The sequence below is a fragment of the Zootoca vivipara genome, chromosome 4, assembly GCF_963506605.1.
Source record: "Zootoca vivipara chromosome 4, rZooViv1.1, whole genome shotgun sequence".
In the NCBI taxonomy this organism is placed as follows: Eukaryota; Metazoa; Chordata; class Lepidosauria; order Squamata; family Lacertidae; genus Zootoca; species Zootoca vivipara.
In genome coordinates this window covers 70,509,737-70,527,069 of record NC_083279.1, presented here as the reverse complement: position 1 = coordinate 70,527,069, position 17,333 = coordinate 70,509,737, and the positions used below count along the sequence as shown (strand labels likewise).

At 43.3% G+C, this 17,333-nt stretch overlaps 2 protein-coding genes across 3 annotated transcripts in view; one reads left to right on the top strand and one right to left on the bottom strand.

The window, feature by feature from the left end:
* ST3GAL6 (ST3 beta-galactoside alpha-2,3-sialyltransferase 6) overlaps positions 1 to 4,041 on the top strand; it is a 48,306-nt gene extending 44,265 nt beyond the window's left edge. The window contains exon 10 of the mRNA XM_035114581.2: positions 498 to 4,041. Coding sequence (XP_034970472.2) covers positions 498 to 584 — 87 coding nt within the window. The 3' untranslated portion in view covers positions 585 to 4,041. The remainder of the gene's footprint in view (positions 1 to 497) is intronic.
* Positions 4,042 to 6,286: 2,245 nt separating this feature from the next.
* The window catches only part of COL8A1 (collagen type VIII alpha 1 chain), a 97,236-nt gene continuing 86,189 nt past the window's right edge, over positions 6,287 to 17,333 (bottom strand). Inside the window, exons 3-4 of one of the 2 annotated variants that reach the window (XM_035114578.2) lie at positions 10,313 to 10,622; positions 6,287 to 9,669 (exon numbers count right to left, since the gene is read on the bottom strand). In XM_035114578.2, the coding sequence (XP_034970469.2) occupies positions 7,766 to 9,669; positions 10,313 to 10,619 (2,211 nt within the window). In that variant the 5' untranslated portion in view covers positions 10,620 to 10,622 and the 3' untranslated portion in view covers positions 6,287 to 7,765. The remainder of the gene's footprint in view (positions 9,670 to 10,312; positions 10,623 to 17,333) is intronic. The other variant, XM_035114579.2, reaches the window with a different exon arrangement.

Here is a 17,333-nt window from a genome sequence, read left to right as displayed (position 1 = left end):
CACTTCAAACCTGAGAAAGCTTTCTCTGTTAAATTTGCAATTTACATAAAGGGGCTTTCTTAAGTTGTCACTTAAGGGACAATCTTCCACCATTTTTGCTGACCATGGCAAGTATGTGTCTGCCCCCTTGCAAGCATAACAAGCCCCAGTCTTCCTTCCTTGGAGCTGCAGAGATGGGCATGAAAGGGAGGTGAGGAGTTTACTTGGCTGAGCAGTTGTTCAGGTTTCCCATTTCCTTGCTCAGAAGCACCTGAAGCATGTTAGCTGTGCAGTGGCAAGACTAGCAAGCAAGTTCAGGGAAGTGGCACCATCATTTTTGACTTGGCTCCTGAGTCCAGTTAAAAATCAAGGACCCTTGGTTAGAATCCCTTTTATTTCAGTGAGATTTAGGGTGCATAATGTTCCCCTGATAGGGCCCCAGGATTAAGATACAGGTAAACCCTTTTCACTTTTTTAAAAAAGATTACAAAATTCTGTGTTATTTTTGTTTTGCATAGAATGAATACCATGATATTTCTGCTGAACAAAGGTTTCTGAAGGAACTTGTGGACCGCAGCATTGTGGTCAATCTCACAGAAGAATAAATATGGAAGAATAATCACTATTCACCACAAGACTGATCTGGGGTGGGACGGAGACTCATTTTTTATTTGGATTCTTATTTTTAATAAGATATCTGCCAAGTTATTTGAGAAGAGGATTGAAGAAGTCACGTTGTGCATAACCCCCAAGCGTTGAAAACGCTGAAGGATGTCTCTGCCTTGTTGATACTTGACCAACAAGCAACCATCGGTGTTAACTGATGTGTGGATTTATTTAATAATGGAAGAAACGCTACCTTCCGCGAATAGTGTTGGAGATCTATAAAAATGATACAACATGGAGTTTTCAGTTGCTGGTTTCTTTTTCTTCATGTTCTTCTTTCCACGCCCACACCCAATTTGCTTTGTCCCCATGTGATCACTTAGCACCATCCTAGACTTTCAGAGGTCTAGGTTTTGGAAGTGGGGCATATACAAAGCCCTCTGTCAAATTTGATCGTGAGTGAAAAAGAGAGGTGTTAAAAGAGAAATTACAGTGAGGTCCGCGAGTGAATCTTCATCCAGCTCCAGGATGGCAGAAACGCTGTAAGTCATTTATGCTACTTAATCCATCTTGGATGGATACAAACATTGGCCTTTCCAAGGAGCCAATGGAGGCATGGGTTAAGGCGACACAGGTGTAATAGGGACAGTAAATATAATGGTCCGCTCACAACTCTGTTGTGTAACTTGTGTGTTTCTACATGAATTAAAATGTCTCTGATATTTTGAAGTGCCTGAATTGGTGGCCACTGGTGAATCTTCTTCTGAACAATTCCAGAACTGAAGATGTTTGTTCCAAACAGTCAGTGGTTTAGAATCCTACATGAAGCCATAAACAATAATTTATGTTGGTAGTGCATGCAATCTGAAGGCCAAGAAATGTTGAGGGCATATGCACCCCCTTTTTTGCTGTTAATGTTTAGATTGGTTGAGCAACTGTGAGACACCCTTTCTGCTTTCTGTTACTTGCACTGTTCATTTTTTAAACATAACGGTGAAGTCTCTCCCTAAAAGGGAAAGAACTCTTAATAGCTGAGATGTTCTTTTAAACAATGCACATTGTTGGTGATTTCAGCTTCATAGTTTTAGCCAAAGTCTGCCTGAAAATTTCACAGAGATGTGTGTGAATGAAGAAAGCCCAACTCGTAGGTTTTTCCCTTGATGAGGCTGTCCATTCGCTTAACAGCTTCAAAGCAGGAAGGAAGAAACCCAACAAATTGTGACCCTCCCTTCATAAGTGCTGCATGTATTCAGCTGCCTGATTCGAGTCCCACCTGTTGATTAGTATGGTAGGGCTGGCCATCAGGCAGCTGCAACTCAGCACTGGGGAGGTGGAGAGCTTCACCTGTCAATTTCTGATCTGTTTTCCAGATACAGGAGCCTTGCAAAAGGGATATAGAGAAACCCAGCTGGCAATGCTTGCAGGTGTTATTGCATACCGTGTGCCTCCATTTTCTCTCTTCTTTGCATTGTTAATCCATTAAATGTCTAGGGTTCACGCAAACATTGCAAGATAAAGCATTGCAACACAAATTATTATTACTAATAATGAGTGAATCCTTTTCTTTATGTAGAGACAAAGTGATAGCCAGCGCTTCATCTCTTTACCTTTTGGCATATTGGGCTGTTGTCAGAGGTGTAGGCACTGTACTGGTGGGAAATCTAGAGCTGATTAGCCCTGTACCTTTTTCTAGGAGCAAATCAGTTCAATAAGGTCTGATAATAGAAATTTGGAAACAGGTCTATATTCAGAAAAGCTAAGTGGGCAATAAGTGCCTATGTAATGTATGTGTGTGCGTGCGCACACACACACTTGCTAAATCTTCCATTGGACCCACTCAACGTCCTTTCGCTCTCAAATGCAAGTGTGCTCTCCCAAATTATCTATATCAAAGATCACAATGATTCTTCCCAAGGAAGATGATCCCAAGTTTCTGGGTCTATTTGGTTTCAGTTTTAAACCCTCCTCCCACCTGGTTTTCTCATTACTTAGAGCACTTTCCTGAAAGTATTTAAGGTCTCTGCTTGATATTCTATAAAACTAATAATAATTTTGCAATTGCTGTGTATGTTTAAGATGCTCCCCCACCTTTCATTACCATTGTTTATATACATGCATGGCTTATGGTTCTGATTTTGTGCATAGGAACTGGCCTATGTGACAAGGTACTTATATGCCTTGGCATACTCATTACTTTTCTCTGGGGGGAAAAATCATACCATTATGTGATTTCTGTATAACACCTGGCACCTGGTAGAAAAAAAGGTACAAAATATGACACACACACACACACACACACACACACACCTCACAGTTATTGCCACCTGTAAAAAGTGAAAATATTTAATAATAAAAGAACAATTGTACTGTATAGCCATTTTGAAAATGTAGAAATGAGCCCATTTATACATTTAAAAGTTGACATTCATTTAGCACCTTGGTGAATCTGCAAGTTGATAGATGACTACTTTGATTTGTCTTTTAAAAAATATACCATTTGTGCTGTAAGGTCACAGGTTCCTCTGCCACACCACTCTGTTTTAGTCTGAGAACTGTTGTGTGAATTCCCAGGGCTGGCTCCAGGTTCGAGAAATGCCCTCTCCTATTGGTGGGCCTTGGCAAGCTGGCCAGTCCATGACAGCAGCCAGTCAGACTGGCATTCTAGGCAGTACTGAGTGGCTGAGAATAGCTGCCATTTAAATTTCCCACAATGTCCTGGAGCAATGATATGCAGGGGGAATGGTGGGATATTTATATGACAGCTAGGTAGCCAGGTTCAGAGAGCTGAACAGGTACAAATGCCAGCCCTGTGGATTGCACAACAGTGCTCGAATGTGATGTCCACTTGTGACTCTGAATTATGTTCATTCCTACAACAACACTTGAGAAGGCTTCCTTTATCCGCACCCCCCACCCCCGGCCTCACCCTTCTAGAGTAGTATTTCAACACATACTTTAAGTGATTGAAATGTAGCATTAGTATGCAGTCTAAAAGTACCACATCCCAAACACCATGTATTTCCTTAACTAACCCCAGTACTTTTAAGTACTTTGACTTTTCCAGGTTCTTTATCGAGGTCATTGGTTCCATTCTTGAAAGCAGTTTCATTTCTCTCAGTTGGTTTAATAATTTAAGGGAGTACTGGAATATGAGAATGGAAAAAAATGATGGCTCAGATTTGCACTCTTGAACTCTTCAGTATTTTGATTCTGATATACTATTGTTAGAATTCTTAATATCAAGCAGCAGATATCACTCACAAGAAATGTATTGTGTAGTGAAAATCAGCCAGTGTTATGTTACTGTAGACCTTAAATGCTTGTCTTTTCTATCCACCAAAGCCATCTTAGCTTTCTTACCATTTAAAATGTTGGCGTTGTTTTATACTTTATGTATGTATATATGTATGTGTGCGTATGTGTAAATTCATATCTTGATAAATGAAAATATTCATGGCTTTTCAACTTTGTTGTCTGTTGACCCAAATTTTGTGGTCTGTTGTTACTATTTGTTTAAAATGAAACTATCAATGTGAATATAGAGACCTATTTTTGTTATAATAAACATACGGAAATGCCACACATGCATTTGTTGTCCTCTTTTGAAAATTAAGTACACCCAGTTGTGCATAAAAAAATATGACTGGTGGGATGCAGAAATCATACACACCACAGGACTTTCAAATCATTGAGAGGCTCCACAATTAAAGCTGAATCCTATACATGCCTACTGAGAAGTTAGTCCCACTTAGTTCAGTGTGGCTTACTTCCAGGTAAGTGGCTAAGTACAGGTAAGTGCAAACCTAGGGTCCCTTTTTCAAATCACAGATTGGGTGCAACACATAACTCATTATGACACGCCACACTTTCCCTCGCAAAATCATCATAATTCCCAACAAATGCCTTTGTTCTTGCTTTTCATGGAACGACAAGAAATAAATATGCTGAAACATTTCGAAAAGGTATTTAATAAGATCTTTTACCATCAGTACAAAAAAATTAAATACAAATTTATTTGCTGTTTTCATCTCTTCCATATCTATAGCCTAGCAATGGGCCCCAAGATTAGTTTAGAAGCTTCATATCATCTCAACATTCTATAAAAAACTTCTCATTTTCATGTCTCCGTTATTGCAGTTTTGTGCTAAAAGATATGCTGCATGAAACTGTGTTTAAATAATGGAATGGCTGAGTTATGTTGTAGGTGTGATATAAACATTGAAAATTAATGCCAGTATTTTAAAAATAATAATAATGAAGTGCTACTTTGAGTCCATACTCGTTGCACATGAAAGAGGCTTCTTTCAGTTAAACATGGTTGGGAGGATTCAGCAAACGAGCCCCTTCAGTGGAAGTCAAGTGTAAGGCCTTCTGCTTGTGCAGCAGGGCTTCTTCCCCCTTACCCCCCCCATACCCCCACCCTGGAAACTGGCTTAGGATGGTGGTGTCAGGAGAAACCCTAGAACAGCACACAGCAGGAGAAGAGAGAGGCTTGTTCCATCTGGCAAGTTGAAACGCTTGTGCAGATGCAACACTTGGAAGGGCACTGCGTTGAATTTCACCCAGAGGCTTCCGCTTACGTGAAGAAATGACGTAACCTTCTTTAAACTAATGTAACAAAAGTGATGTGCAGCTTCAAAAAGCATCCTTTTTCACTGTGACGTTAGCACCATCGTTGAAGAGAGAGGACACAATCCATCAAAGGGTTAGAGTGCTTAAAGCTCATTGATGTCACTCCATGCTAGGGGGTCGTATACCTGTTGCAGAAGGTTTCTAGACCCACATCCATATGAGGAACCTTGGGCCCATGTGAGTGCCGCCCATATGGAGGACCAGCTCAAGCTGCATTGCTGCGCTTGGCAAAGTTTACATTTGCCACATCTCGCTGGATGTGGCAGAGAGCCACCCTCCGCCTCTATAAATACTGCAGTAAGGAAAAGAGGTTGCAGTTAGGAAAATCTTAGGGGGTGCATACTCCTGCTGTAGACATACCCCAAGGTTCTAGAGGGGTAAACTCTGTTGCCCTTTGAGAGGTCTCCAGAGTAGCCCAGGCAGGGTCTCTTGAATCCCAATTGAAACCCAGTTATTGGGTTAGGGCCAGCCTTGCACATGCAGTTCTTTCCCTGAACCGTCTGCCCCTTCTCTGCCTCCACACAGACTGTTCCGCTATTTGATGATAGCACTGATCAGATGTACATCAGGAAGGAAGCAGGGATGAATTCAGGCCTTTACTTTCTCTTCTCTAACAGAGTGTCAGTTTTCATGGTTGTGACTAGCCTGAGCTACCTGCACATGCACACATTTTGCTCAGGGCCAATGGATTTAAGCAGGTCTAACTCTGTGCTGGATTGTGGCCACAGCATACTGCTGCTTTCACATTCTTAAGAATATGCAGCCTGCATGTTCTCAGGGGCAAGCGTTTGCAATGAGGAACGAAGCATACATTCAAAGGATTGGGAAGCGGTCGTTAGCCACGTGACATGACCTCCATGCAAGGAGGCCCTTTCAGGAGTTGACTGACAAAACAGAAGCCACTGTGCTATCCTGAACCATTGCTAGCTAGCTTATCCACCATTTATTAAGTGAAGATAGAAGTGGACCAATGAAGAGGCAACTTCAGTTCTCAGCTTATCTCAAAGAAAACTATTGAGTCCCAAATAAAGAGGCAAACAAGGTGTGTGTGTGTGTGTGTGTGTGTGTGTGTGTGTGTGTGTGTGTGTGCGTTGGGGGGTAATTCAGCCAAACTAGACACGACATGGAGTTCCATGTAATTTCCTTCTTAATGAAGCAGTAGAGGTTGCAATCCAGAACTGGAAGACCAGTAGGGAGAGAATGGAGTCACTTTAAACTCTTCCCCCTCTGAAGATAACTCCACTGAAAAGTGTTCCCATGCAGCTTTTCCTATGGAGAAAAGGTGGTTGGGAAAGGGGGCTGCTTTTAGCTGGAAAACTGTCAAGAGAGGAGAAAGTTAAAAAGCTGCTCTCCTCCCTCCTACAGGAGTATTTTATTTTTGCAGCCTCTGTGGCTGCAGTGTGTGTCTCTCTCTGTGTGTGTAAATTGCAGATGGGTGGGTGGGAATATGTGATTCTGTGTCAAATGTACTTTGGTGCTAAGCATGTACAGTATGTGGCTTTCACCGAATGAAATCAAAGCAACCTAGAAGCGTTCAACTCTCGCTCCATCCATTGGTGCTTGTTTAAGATATATCTTTCGGCACCCATGACTCAGGTATCACAACCTTGCCTTTGTTACATGTTTAGTATTCCATATACCTATTTCCAGGGGTCTGTTGGCAGATCTGTGAGGCAGGAGGGATTATCTAGCCACCACAAACCTGTTCTGTCCTCACCTTCACTTGTCTTCACATAACAGATACAATCACTTGGACTGAAAGTTTTATCTAAAAAGTCATTGTTTTCCAGTACTTATAGATCTAGATAAATGCCTTTGAAAGTATCCCAGTTGCTGGTGAAATGACCCACTGCTCACTGGAAGAAAAGAACTGGGAAAGTTTTCCTTGGATTTCTGAGGACTTGGTATCATTTCCTTGCTTAGCTAACACCCAAAGCGATTCTTTTCTGTCATTCTTTGCAGGTATGAGTTGGGAGAGTCCCGCACAGCAAGAAAAGACTATGGGTAGGAGAAGCTTAATTTACATTGCAGGATTCTACACCTTTACTCTAGTTCACATCTGCATGGTACATTTTAAACACTCTTATACTAGTGCAACTAGTACATTGCTGAGGGACTTCAACTTATTGCTCCATTGAATTCCTTCCTTGATGTGGATGTGACCAGCACTACTGTTGCTGTACAGTACTCTAAAATCAGCACCACTGTTTCTTTTTCTTTCCCATATCCTCTTTTAGCTGAATGTTTCAGGTAAGCAAACAGTAAAAGCGCATCACATGAACATTTGATGTGAACCCCGACATTGGCATTATCCAAGGCAAATGTTGAACATGTTCAGTGTACAGCAGCAAACAGATCCCCACTGGGTTTGCCACCACTTTTCGCTATAACAAGCTGTAAATAATGTTTGAAGTTGTAATTTTATTTGAATGATTGTACATGTTGGTCCAAAAAATAAAATAAAATAAAAGTCATTAAATGCACCTTTCAATGGTATAGATTTGGAGAACGGGCAGGGGGAGTTTTTGTTCTGTCCGAGTGTTTTGGTTTACATGGGATACAATAAATATCCTGAAAAAGATGAATGGACATATTGCCCGGCATAGAGTCCTGCTGCTTGTTCGGATGGCATCTGGATATAAACTCTATCACCTAGAGTCAGCTGAACGACGGCACTCCCAGAAGCTTGGTCCAGGAAGCCTTTCTTGTACTCATCGTACGTGTACATCAGGGGCTCGTTGTTCTTGAACAAAGCCACCCAAACATTCCCCCCTTTACAGTGAACGTGGTAGGCAAAGTAGTAAATCCCTGGGATCTCGCAGGTGAAGATGCCCGTCTGTGGGTTATAGTTCTGCCTGCCATTGTAGAGGAGCTTGTCAAAGACCACAGGGACTCCAACCCGTGGGAAAGGTGTGGTGAGCTCAGCTGTGAAAGCTGGCATCTCGTAGGAAGCGGCGCCATTTTTTATTTTCTTGTAGCCGTAGGGCGTCTTTGCTCCATCAAGGCCTGGACCAACCTCAGGCAAATATTGTCCCATAGCTGGCGGTGTGGGTTGTATTATGACTGGTGGGCCTGGTGGGCCAGGAGGCCCTGGAGGTCCCTGGAGGCCTGGCTGGCCAGGAGCACCAATGGACCCAGGCTTCCCAGGTGGGCCTTGCACCCCCGCAATTCCAGGTTTCCCTGCTCCTGGAAATCCTGGCTGGCCTGGCAGGCCTCGTTCACCCTTCACCCCGGGAAGCCCGGGAGGACCAATTGGGCCACTAGGTCCTGCAATGCCTGGGATTCCAGAAGGGCCTTGGTGGCCTTGAGCCCCTGGCATCCCAGGCTCTCCTTTGGGACCCATGGGCCCATGAGTACCAGGCAGACCTGGCAAGCCTTTGTGACCAGCTTCCCCTTTGGGTCCAATTGGGCCAGGTAAGCCTCTTAGGCCTGGGGACCCCACTTCTCCTGGAAAACCAGGCTTTCCTGGGAAACCCTGTAAACCAACTTCACCTTTTGGACCAATTGGTCCTTGAGGGCCAACAGCTCCAGCTTCTCCTTTAGGCCCTTGAAACCCCATAGCACCTGAGGGCCCCATTAACCCTGGTAATCCTGGTTGGCCTGGTTCTCCTGGTGGCCCACCCATACCAGGTGGGCCCATGTGCCCCTTTTCGCCTTTCGGCCCAAGTGGTCCTGGAATACCGCCCATGCCACGCTCACCTTTAGGCCCAGGGAAACCTGGCTTCCCAATCCCGGGCATGCCAGGAGGTCCCGGTAAGCCTGGCAAGCCTTGCTCACCTTTCCCACCTGGAAACCCTGGCTGCCCTGGAATTCCATCTTGGCCTGGTTTCCCCACACCTGGAAGGCCAGGAGGACCTTGAATTCCAGGAGCCCCACCTAACCCTTGAGGCCCTGGCTCTCCGGGAAGCCCTGGTTTGCCTGCAGGTCCCTGTGGGCCTGGGAAACCAACCATCCCTGGCTTGCCTACCCCTGGAAGCCCAACAGGACCTGGAGGACCAGGTAAGCCAGGTGGACCTTTTAGCCCTGGCAATCCTGGAATCCCAACACCTTTATCTCCTTTTGGGCCTGGGGGGCCTTGCATTCCAGGTTGCCCTTTCATCCCCGGCTCACCCTTTCCTCCTGGCTGTCCTGGCAATCCTCTGTCACCTGGCTTTCCTATTCCAGGGAGTCCATGAGGTCCTGGTTGTCCTTGGGGCCCTGGAATGCCCATAGGTCCAATCTCTCCCTTTGGCCCCATCTCTCCTCTTGATCCTGGAGCCCCCATTGCTCCTGGTTTCCCCGGCATTCCGGGCATGCCTGGTTTGCCGATCCCTGGATATCCTTGTGGACCTGGTTTTCCTTTGGCTCCTGGCACTCCGTGTCCTGGTATCCCTGGTGCACCGGGTGGGCCTCTTGGTCCAGGCTCCCCAGGAGGACCCTGCTCACCTCTCAAACTGGCTAATGGAAGTTCTGCTGTACAAGAGAGAAAGAGGGAGCGACAATTAACCATTATGTCAGTTGAGTGGCCAATCATCTGAGTACTTCAAGGGGAATTGATATAGTAAGCTTTCGCCTGGATTTGCTGCTAATGCATGATACCACAACTGAGGTGGCTTGATAACCACAGTCTTCAAAGAGCATTGCCATTTTAACAGTTAAAAACCACATTGTATATCTTAATGCTATCTCCACCATTTTCAATGGCACAGTGATCTTCTCTGAATGCATTCTAAATATAAGACTCCTGCTTTCAGATGTACATGCCTTAGCTCCCTTCCTCTCCCATGTTTCAAGTAAGAGTTCTATCTCTTAAGCTAGGGGTACGTACTGAATTTGGAAATTCTGAATATTTGGGTAATTAGATGAGAAACGTCATCAAAATGCAGAAATACATGCCTTAGGTCACTTGGAAATCTTTATAGTCAATGTATTTAAAAAAATCTTTTTGGCATGCCATTCTGAAACCCCCCAGAGCTCCCTCCAGAAATAACTCTTTATGTTCCCTTACTATTATACAAACAAATATACATATTTTCTGTTAGATGACAGAGGGATGGTTAAGAACAGAAGGAGGAAGGAGCAGAAAGAAAGACAGCACACGTCTTGCCAATGTTACCTTTTCCTTTCTTTGAAATCCCCTTCTTGCCAAGCATGGGTATCTGTGGGATTTCTTTGATGTATTGAGGCACATATTCTTTCCCATAGGGTAAGTGTGGCCCCTCCTTGGCCATGTGCTGCATTGGAACACCATCTTTGCCCAGTGGCATGTGAGGTACTTGTTGCCCCAGGGGCTGGTACTGTGGCACTTGGGGAGGCATCTGCTTGATCCCATAATAAGCACCTGCTTGGGTGGGTCTCAGTAGCCCAAGGTAAAGGGATGCAACCGCTGTCAAAAGCCACATAGGTGCTAGCAACAAAGCCATAACCTGCAACAAAACAGAACAGAACAGCAGTTGCAAGGGAGTGGGAAATGGCAAAGACAATTGTATGGCAGGGATGGACCCAGAGGCATTGAGAAGTAGGAGGCTTGTGGTGGCTGCAGTTATCTTAACCTCAGTGCCTTTCTTTATAGTACTGGGTGAAGCAGCTATAGCTGTAGCCTCCATCGTATTCCCAGTGGCACTGAGAACAAGCTGCTGTGGCTGGCTCACCCAGTAGCTCTTCCTGCAGATTTCAAACATTTTTTTATTAAAAGGGAGGAAAAAAGGAAGCTGAAATCAGTCGCACCTGAGTCCATGGCTGCCTAGGCTGCCTAGGCTAGTTCCACACCTCCTCCTTCATTCGGTCAGCAGGAGAAGATGCCTGGAAGATCAACTTGGAGGACTTGAACTTTTGATCTTTTTGAATGATTTGGTTCCTAGCTATTTTTGTGTGCATATTTCCACGCACCCAGTTGCTAGTTTTTTATTGCTCACTCACAGATCTACTGGCGGAGGGGACGAACTCCATCCTATTTCTTGAAATGGAATCCTTTCAAGTGAGCTATCTGGGAAGGGTTTCTTTGACCCTTCAATCAATGTTGCCCTTCCTTTGTCAAATAATGTAACCTTCCTGCTCTTCTGATACACAACATTGTTAAGCCGTGGGTGCAGTGATGGCTACCAATATAGGCAGACTTAAAAGAGACGAATTCATGCAGGATAAGGCTGTCAACTGCTAGTCAAGGTGGCTATATCCAGAATCAGAGGCAGCATGCCTCTGAACACATCTTGATGGAGAACAGCAGCAGAGGGGGGGGTCATTTTCCCTCATGCACTGCCTGTAGGCTTCCCAGAAGCATCTAGTTGGCTACTTATGGAAAACAGGATGCTGGATTTGATGCACTTTTGGTTGGCTGCAGCAAGGCTCTTTCTGTGGTAGCGTACATGCTGTTCACAAGTTCCCTGAGAGGAAGAGCTAGAAGAAGCTGAGATCTGGCCTAATAGAAGCAAACAGACAACCACGAAGCAGTATTTGTAAGTGCACACTAGAGGGGGTGTTTGCTGTACAAGTCTATACAATCCCCACTCTTCTGAAAATTCAGATTTTTTTGTTTGGCTCATAAGTAAATGTGAAACAGTCATTTCACATTGGATTTATATGAAATCTCAAGGGGGGAAATATTTGAAGAGAGGTTGTGAGTCAGTAGTGCTTCACAGTAATACAGTGGTACCTCGGTTTATGAACACAATTGGTTCCGGAAGTCTGTTCATAAACTGAAGCGTTCATAAACTGAAGCGAACTTTCCCATTGAAAGTAATGGAAAGTGGATTAATCCATTCCAGACGGGTCCGTGGAGTACTCAACCTGAAGTGTACTTAACCCGAAGCATGGGTGTAATTGGTTTCGGAAGTTTGTTCATAAACTGAAGCGTTCATAAACTGAAGCAAACTTCCCCATTGAAAGTAATGGAAAGTGAATTAATCTGTTCCAGATGGGTCCGTGGCATTCATAAACCGAAAATTCATAAACCGAGGTTCCACTGTAATGGATAAAATCAAACATTTGCAGTCAAGTACGGCTAAGTCTGCTATGTTCAGCATGGCTAGATTTGCTAAGAAAATGATCCAATTTAGAATAGTTTATGAGGGCAAATGCTTGGACCAAGGGCTCTTACCTCAAGGATACGTCTTTGTCACTAGAGGCCCAAGTGTCCTCTGTGGCTAGGAATGCCTTCTACCAGCTGTATCTGGTTTGTTAGCTATGACAGTTCCTGGACAGGGATCGCTTAAGGCTGGATTACTGTAATGTGCTCTATGTAGGGCTGCCCTTGGCCCTAGTTAGGAAGAGCTAACTGGTGCAGAATTGCACAGCTGTGGCTGTGGTGCAGGGCATAGTTGTGCAACGACACAGACTCGAAACAGATAGTTTCACCTTAAACAATGACTATTCATTTGGGAAAACGCCCACAAAATGGGTAGACAGTTAAACCCTCAGGCAATTACAAACATTCATTACACATTTTTTAAAAACTAAGTAGTGAAAATTAAGAACAAGTGTTTCAATACTTGGGAGAGGGGGCCATGCACAGTATTAACATATTTGAGTAATGCATAATGTGCCAGTTCATAATTACACACAGCTTCCATTCTTTGCTTTCTTTATTCAGTTGATGTGGATTTAAAAGTCAGCTAATTTAAGACCTGACTTATCAAGCAAAGACGACCAGGAATGCATGGAATACCACACTCAACAAAGCCCTCAGTATGACACTCTCATCATTTGCATATGTAGATATAATTCCAATGCAACCATTTGATAAACAAAACTCTATTTTTTTTTCTATAAAAAACATTTATTCTGCTATCCTGCAGAAAAGTAATAGTTACAGTTTTGTCACATTTGCAGATTCACGGAATTTTCACACTTCAGAAAGAATTGCCTGAATATTTCCTTTTCATAATTAAGCCTTACAAACATGGCCAGGGAAGAGGATTATATGTGTGGTTTAAATATTTTAGTGCTGAACGTGTGGGTGCTGATTTTTAAAACAGCTTATCTTCATGAAAGAAAATCTGTAATGTGATACACAATTCAGTTATAGTCTTCCTCAGCTTGAGCCTGTGTATGCCATTTACATTACAAAAAGAGTTAAAGCTGTATTTAGAATATTGCAATACAGGCGTAAGCTCTGTCTTTTTTTTTTAAACATACTTTTTATTAATTTTACAAACTGCAAAAAAAAACACGGTACATACATAAACACCTTTTCCACCTCCTTCCCACCCACCCACATGGATCCTCCCCTGCCACAGAAGTATCCCATGTAGGTGAACAGTCAGAGATGGTCCATTTTATGCTTGGATTTCTGTCCTCCTCCCCCTCCCCTGACCCCAAAGCCCCCCCCCCTGCCACCAGGGAGCTCCAGCAAACCAGGGCAGTACGCAGGAGGACATCCATCCAACCATCTATTGTCATACCAAAAAAAGAAAAAAATTGAAATAGGAAAAAAGAAAAAAAAGAAAGAGCAAAAAAAGAGAAAAAGAACAGTACAAAACAGAAAAAAAATTTCTTACATTCATAATTGTAAAACCATATTTTGTGGGCTTCCCCTCCCCCCCCTTCCCCGGTTTTCATCCCTTTTTTATCATCTTTAACAGTTTCTTACTTTATAAAAATACACCTTTATATCTTATACAACTTATAAATCAATTGTTATCATTTTCACCTAATGTTCAAATCACTGAAAAATCAAACTCCCATTTTTTCTTCCCGTGCCTAATTTTTACTCCCTCTATAAGCCTCCATATTTTCACATTTTTCCAAAATCCATTCACTTTTAAAACTATAACTATTCTCAATTTAACCTTACATCCCCGATTACCGGCTCCACCCCCCCAATCCAGCAAATTCCATAATCAGCAGACCAGTTATAAACCTGTTAATCCATCCTTATAATCACAACATCACTTTCCCTTCACCCCACCCCCTGTTTACAGTCTTTTGCCATCCAGGCCACCATACAAGACCCCTGAATTTCTTCTCTTCTCTGCATATTTTTTCCTTCTTCCCTGTGGGTGTTCTGGAGTTCCAATAATACCAATCGTGCCCCCCTCAAATGCAGGGCACTCCATCCAACTTTTTGTAGAGTAAAGTCATCATTTTTTTCGTGGTGTGCTTCATTTTGTGTTGAATCATCACAGTCCTCATCTTCATCTTTTTCTTCCAAATCACAGTCACCATCATTGTCATTCTCACATTCATCTTTTTCAGTTTCAAAAGCTTCGTCTTCTAGAAAATCATATTCTGCCATCACCATCTGAAATTGTTGCTGTAACTCTTGCCGTTTTTTCTCCTCTTGACATAGTTCTATTCTTGTTTCCCACATTAAGGTCAAAACAGACCGCTGGAACTCAGGGGAACACTTTTTTGTTGACATAGTTCAATCCTGCCAAGGTCAAAACTTGTCACGTGGGGTGGAATATGATCACAGTTTATTTTCTCGACTCCATTTTAACAAGCTGGCTGCATTCTTCAAGTCTTATTGACAATAAAGTTCGAACTCACATTTCACAAACATTTAAACCAAAAAAGAATTTCCACAAAGTTCAGAAATACAATGAAATAAAAATTGACTTATAAATCCTGATCAACTCACTGGGTTGTCTGGGCTGCCGGCTCCCGAGGAAAAGAAAGGTTTTTCTTAGTCTTTACCTCTTGCTGCAGGGCACTCAAAATCACAGTCTCTCTCCCCTTTCACCCCGCATTTGGGGGAGATTCTCTTTGATGCCTTTGAGGGATCCTTTTAAGTTAAGATCTTCTGTTTACGGCTTCGGGTTTCTGTTTACTGTCTCTTATGTTACCGTGGGGGGGGGTGGCTTCCTCTTTTCCCCCTCTCTCCCAAATCCAAATTGCCTTAATTTAAATTCCAAACAATCCAAATTACTCACAGTCTATTCATTTGCTAATTATTCTTGGAAGAATTGGCCGCCTCCACTTCCCAGACTCGCAGCTTCGCGCTCTCAGAGCAGCAGTGTCAGCCTGTCCGCCGCGGTTCACCTCCTCGCTCTCGGGGGCTTAAACAAAGCCGATCCGGGGAGGAGAGAGCCCTCTTTTGGCGCCGCCAGGCAAAATCCGTCCCCAAAAAGCTCGATTTGGGGCTTTTAAGGAGGTTTTGCTTCGCTGGAGCAATTCCCTCCACCTCTGAAGCGCCGAGGTCCGCTCCGCTGATCGGACCCCCGTCTGAGCAAAGATGGCGCGGTCAACCGGAAGCCGGCGTAAGCTCTGTCTTGTCCTTCCCAACCCAAGTCATGCCTACCAATTTCCCCCTGCAAGAGGATGTGCCATTGATACAAGCGTTACGACAGAATCTTGACTCTCCTCCTTGTTCTAATGGACTACAGTCACTACACAAATCAGCTCTAGGAAAGCATATCTCATTCTCATCATGGAAGAGATGAACTGACAAAAATATGGTTTTGGGGAAAATTTATCAGCATCATCCAAGAAGCTCCCTTTGCCCCCAAATCAGTAGACAAATAGCTCCACTGAAGACAATTGGAATGAACTTGCATGTTTTATTTGTAGGCTTAGCATCTCACTAGCAGAGAACAGAGGAGGTATACTGTAATGAAAACCTTGGGTTTAATGGATTCTTTGTGGCCTAAAAAGGACACCGCTTAAAAGTATGGAGCAGTTCTACTCTACATGGTTCAGTATCGCTTTATATTTACATTTGATTGAATAGGTAAAGGTAAAGGGACCCCTGACCATTAGGTCCAGTCATGACCGACTCTGGGGTTGCGCGCTCATCTCGCATTATTGGCCAAGGGAGCCGGCGTATAGCTCCCAGGTCATGTGGCCAGCATGATAAAGCCGCTCCTGGCAAACCAGAGCAGCACATAGAAACGCCGTTTACCTTCCCACTGTGGCGGTTCCTATTTATCTACTTGCATTTTGACATGCTTTCGAACTGCTAGGTTGGCAGGAGCTGGGACCGAGCAACGGGAGCTCACCCCGTCACAGGGATTCGAACTGCCAACCTTCTGATCAGCAAGCCCTAGGCTCAGTGGTTTAACCACAGCGCCACCTGGGTTGATTGAATAAGTCAAAGCAAATAAGTAGCACATTTAAGGACCCTGAAACTCCCTTGATCATTTCACTAAACAGCAATGAAATCCTTAAATAAAGGAGTTCAAAAGTAAGCACACCTTTTCAACATTTTAAAACAGTAGATGCACTTCAAACAAAAAGGCTTATCTGAGAACAATTCTTGCCCAGTTTTATTTATTTAAATTGATCCCAGAGGAGCCCAGGGTGGCAATGTAAACCTCTTTTGCATTTCCCTTGTTTGATGACCCAGCAATCCTAAAGCTAGTAAATGCAGGTTCTAGTCCACACACTGCAGCACTAGTTTTTAAACTGAATACTGTAGCATATCACCTAGAGAGCTGAAAACAAGAATGTGTACAATTACCTGAATTATTGTTGCTCATATATTCATTTAAATGCATATATGCAAAATTATCCATTCTGTTCTACATTTAAAAGCGGGTTTTTTTGCTCCTTTTTTGTTCTTGTTAATCTGGTTTGAAACAGGCTGTTCGGTTTAATATATTGCAAAGTGCTGACAAAGCCGACTTGCAAAAGCAGGATGCAAATTAATGGTTCCACCAATGTTTCAAGTATCTAAACAATCCCATTAAAATATCTTGACATTTGAAAGGATAATTGACTGTTGAAATGGGAGCGTTTTCAGCTTCAAAGCATGCCCCTAATACCTTTAGCTTTTGTGAGATGGTCCTAAAAGCTTACACTTCATTTTTCCTTTTGCATGAACCTCTTAAAACCATCATAACCAACGGGATGTCTTTTCTTCTTGCTATTTTGATTTCCTTGAGGTTTTTTTTGTCAATTTCGCTGTGCTTTCAAAAGCAGGGAAGCGACACTGGCAACAAAGCTCTTTTATTCATTTTAAATGGCACAGCAGATCTGCAAAGGTGAAAGCAGGCTACCTTGAAATAGGAAAAGACCCCCAAGCAGGCTCTACAACATTGCCATGATACAGTGTGTAGCATTTGTAAAAGAAAATGCATTTATTGCTGTTCTATATTTTAAAAATGCAATTAAAAATATTATCTCAATGAAAGCATCAGGTAGAGTAAATATAATAAATATGAATACACACAGAGAGAGGTTGAGAGAGGATGTCTCAAGTC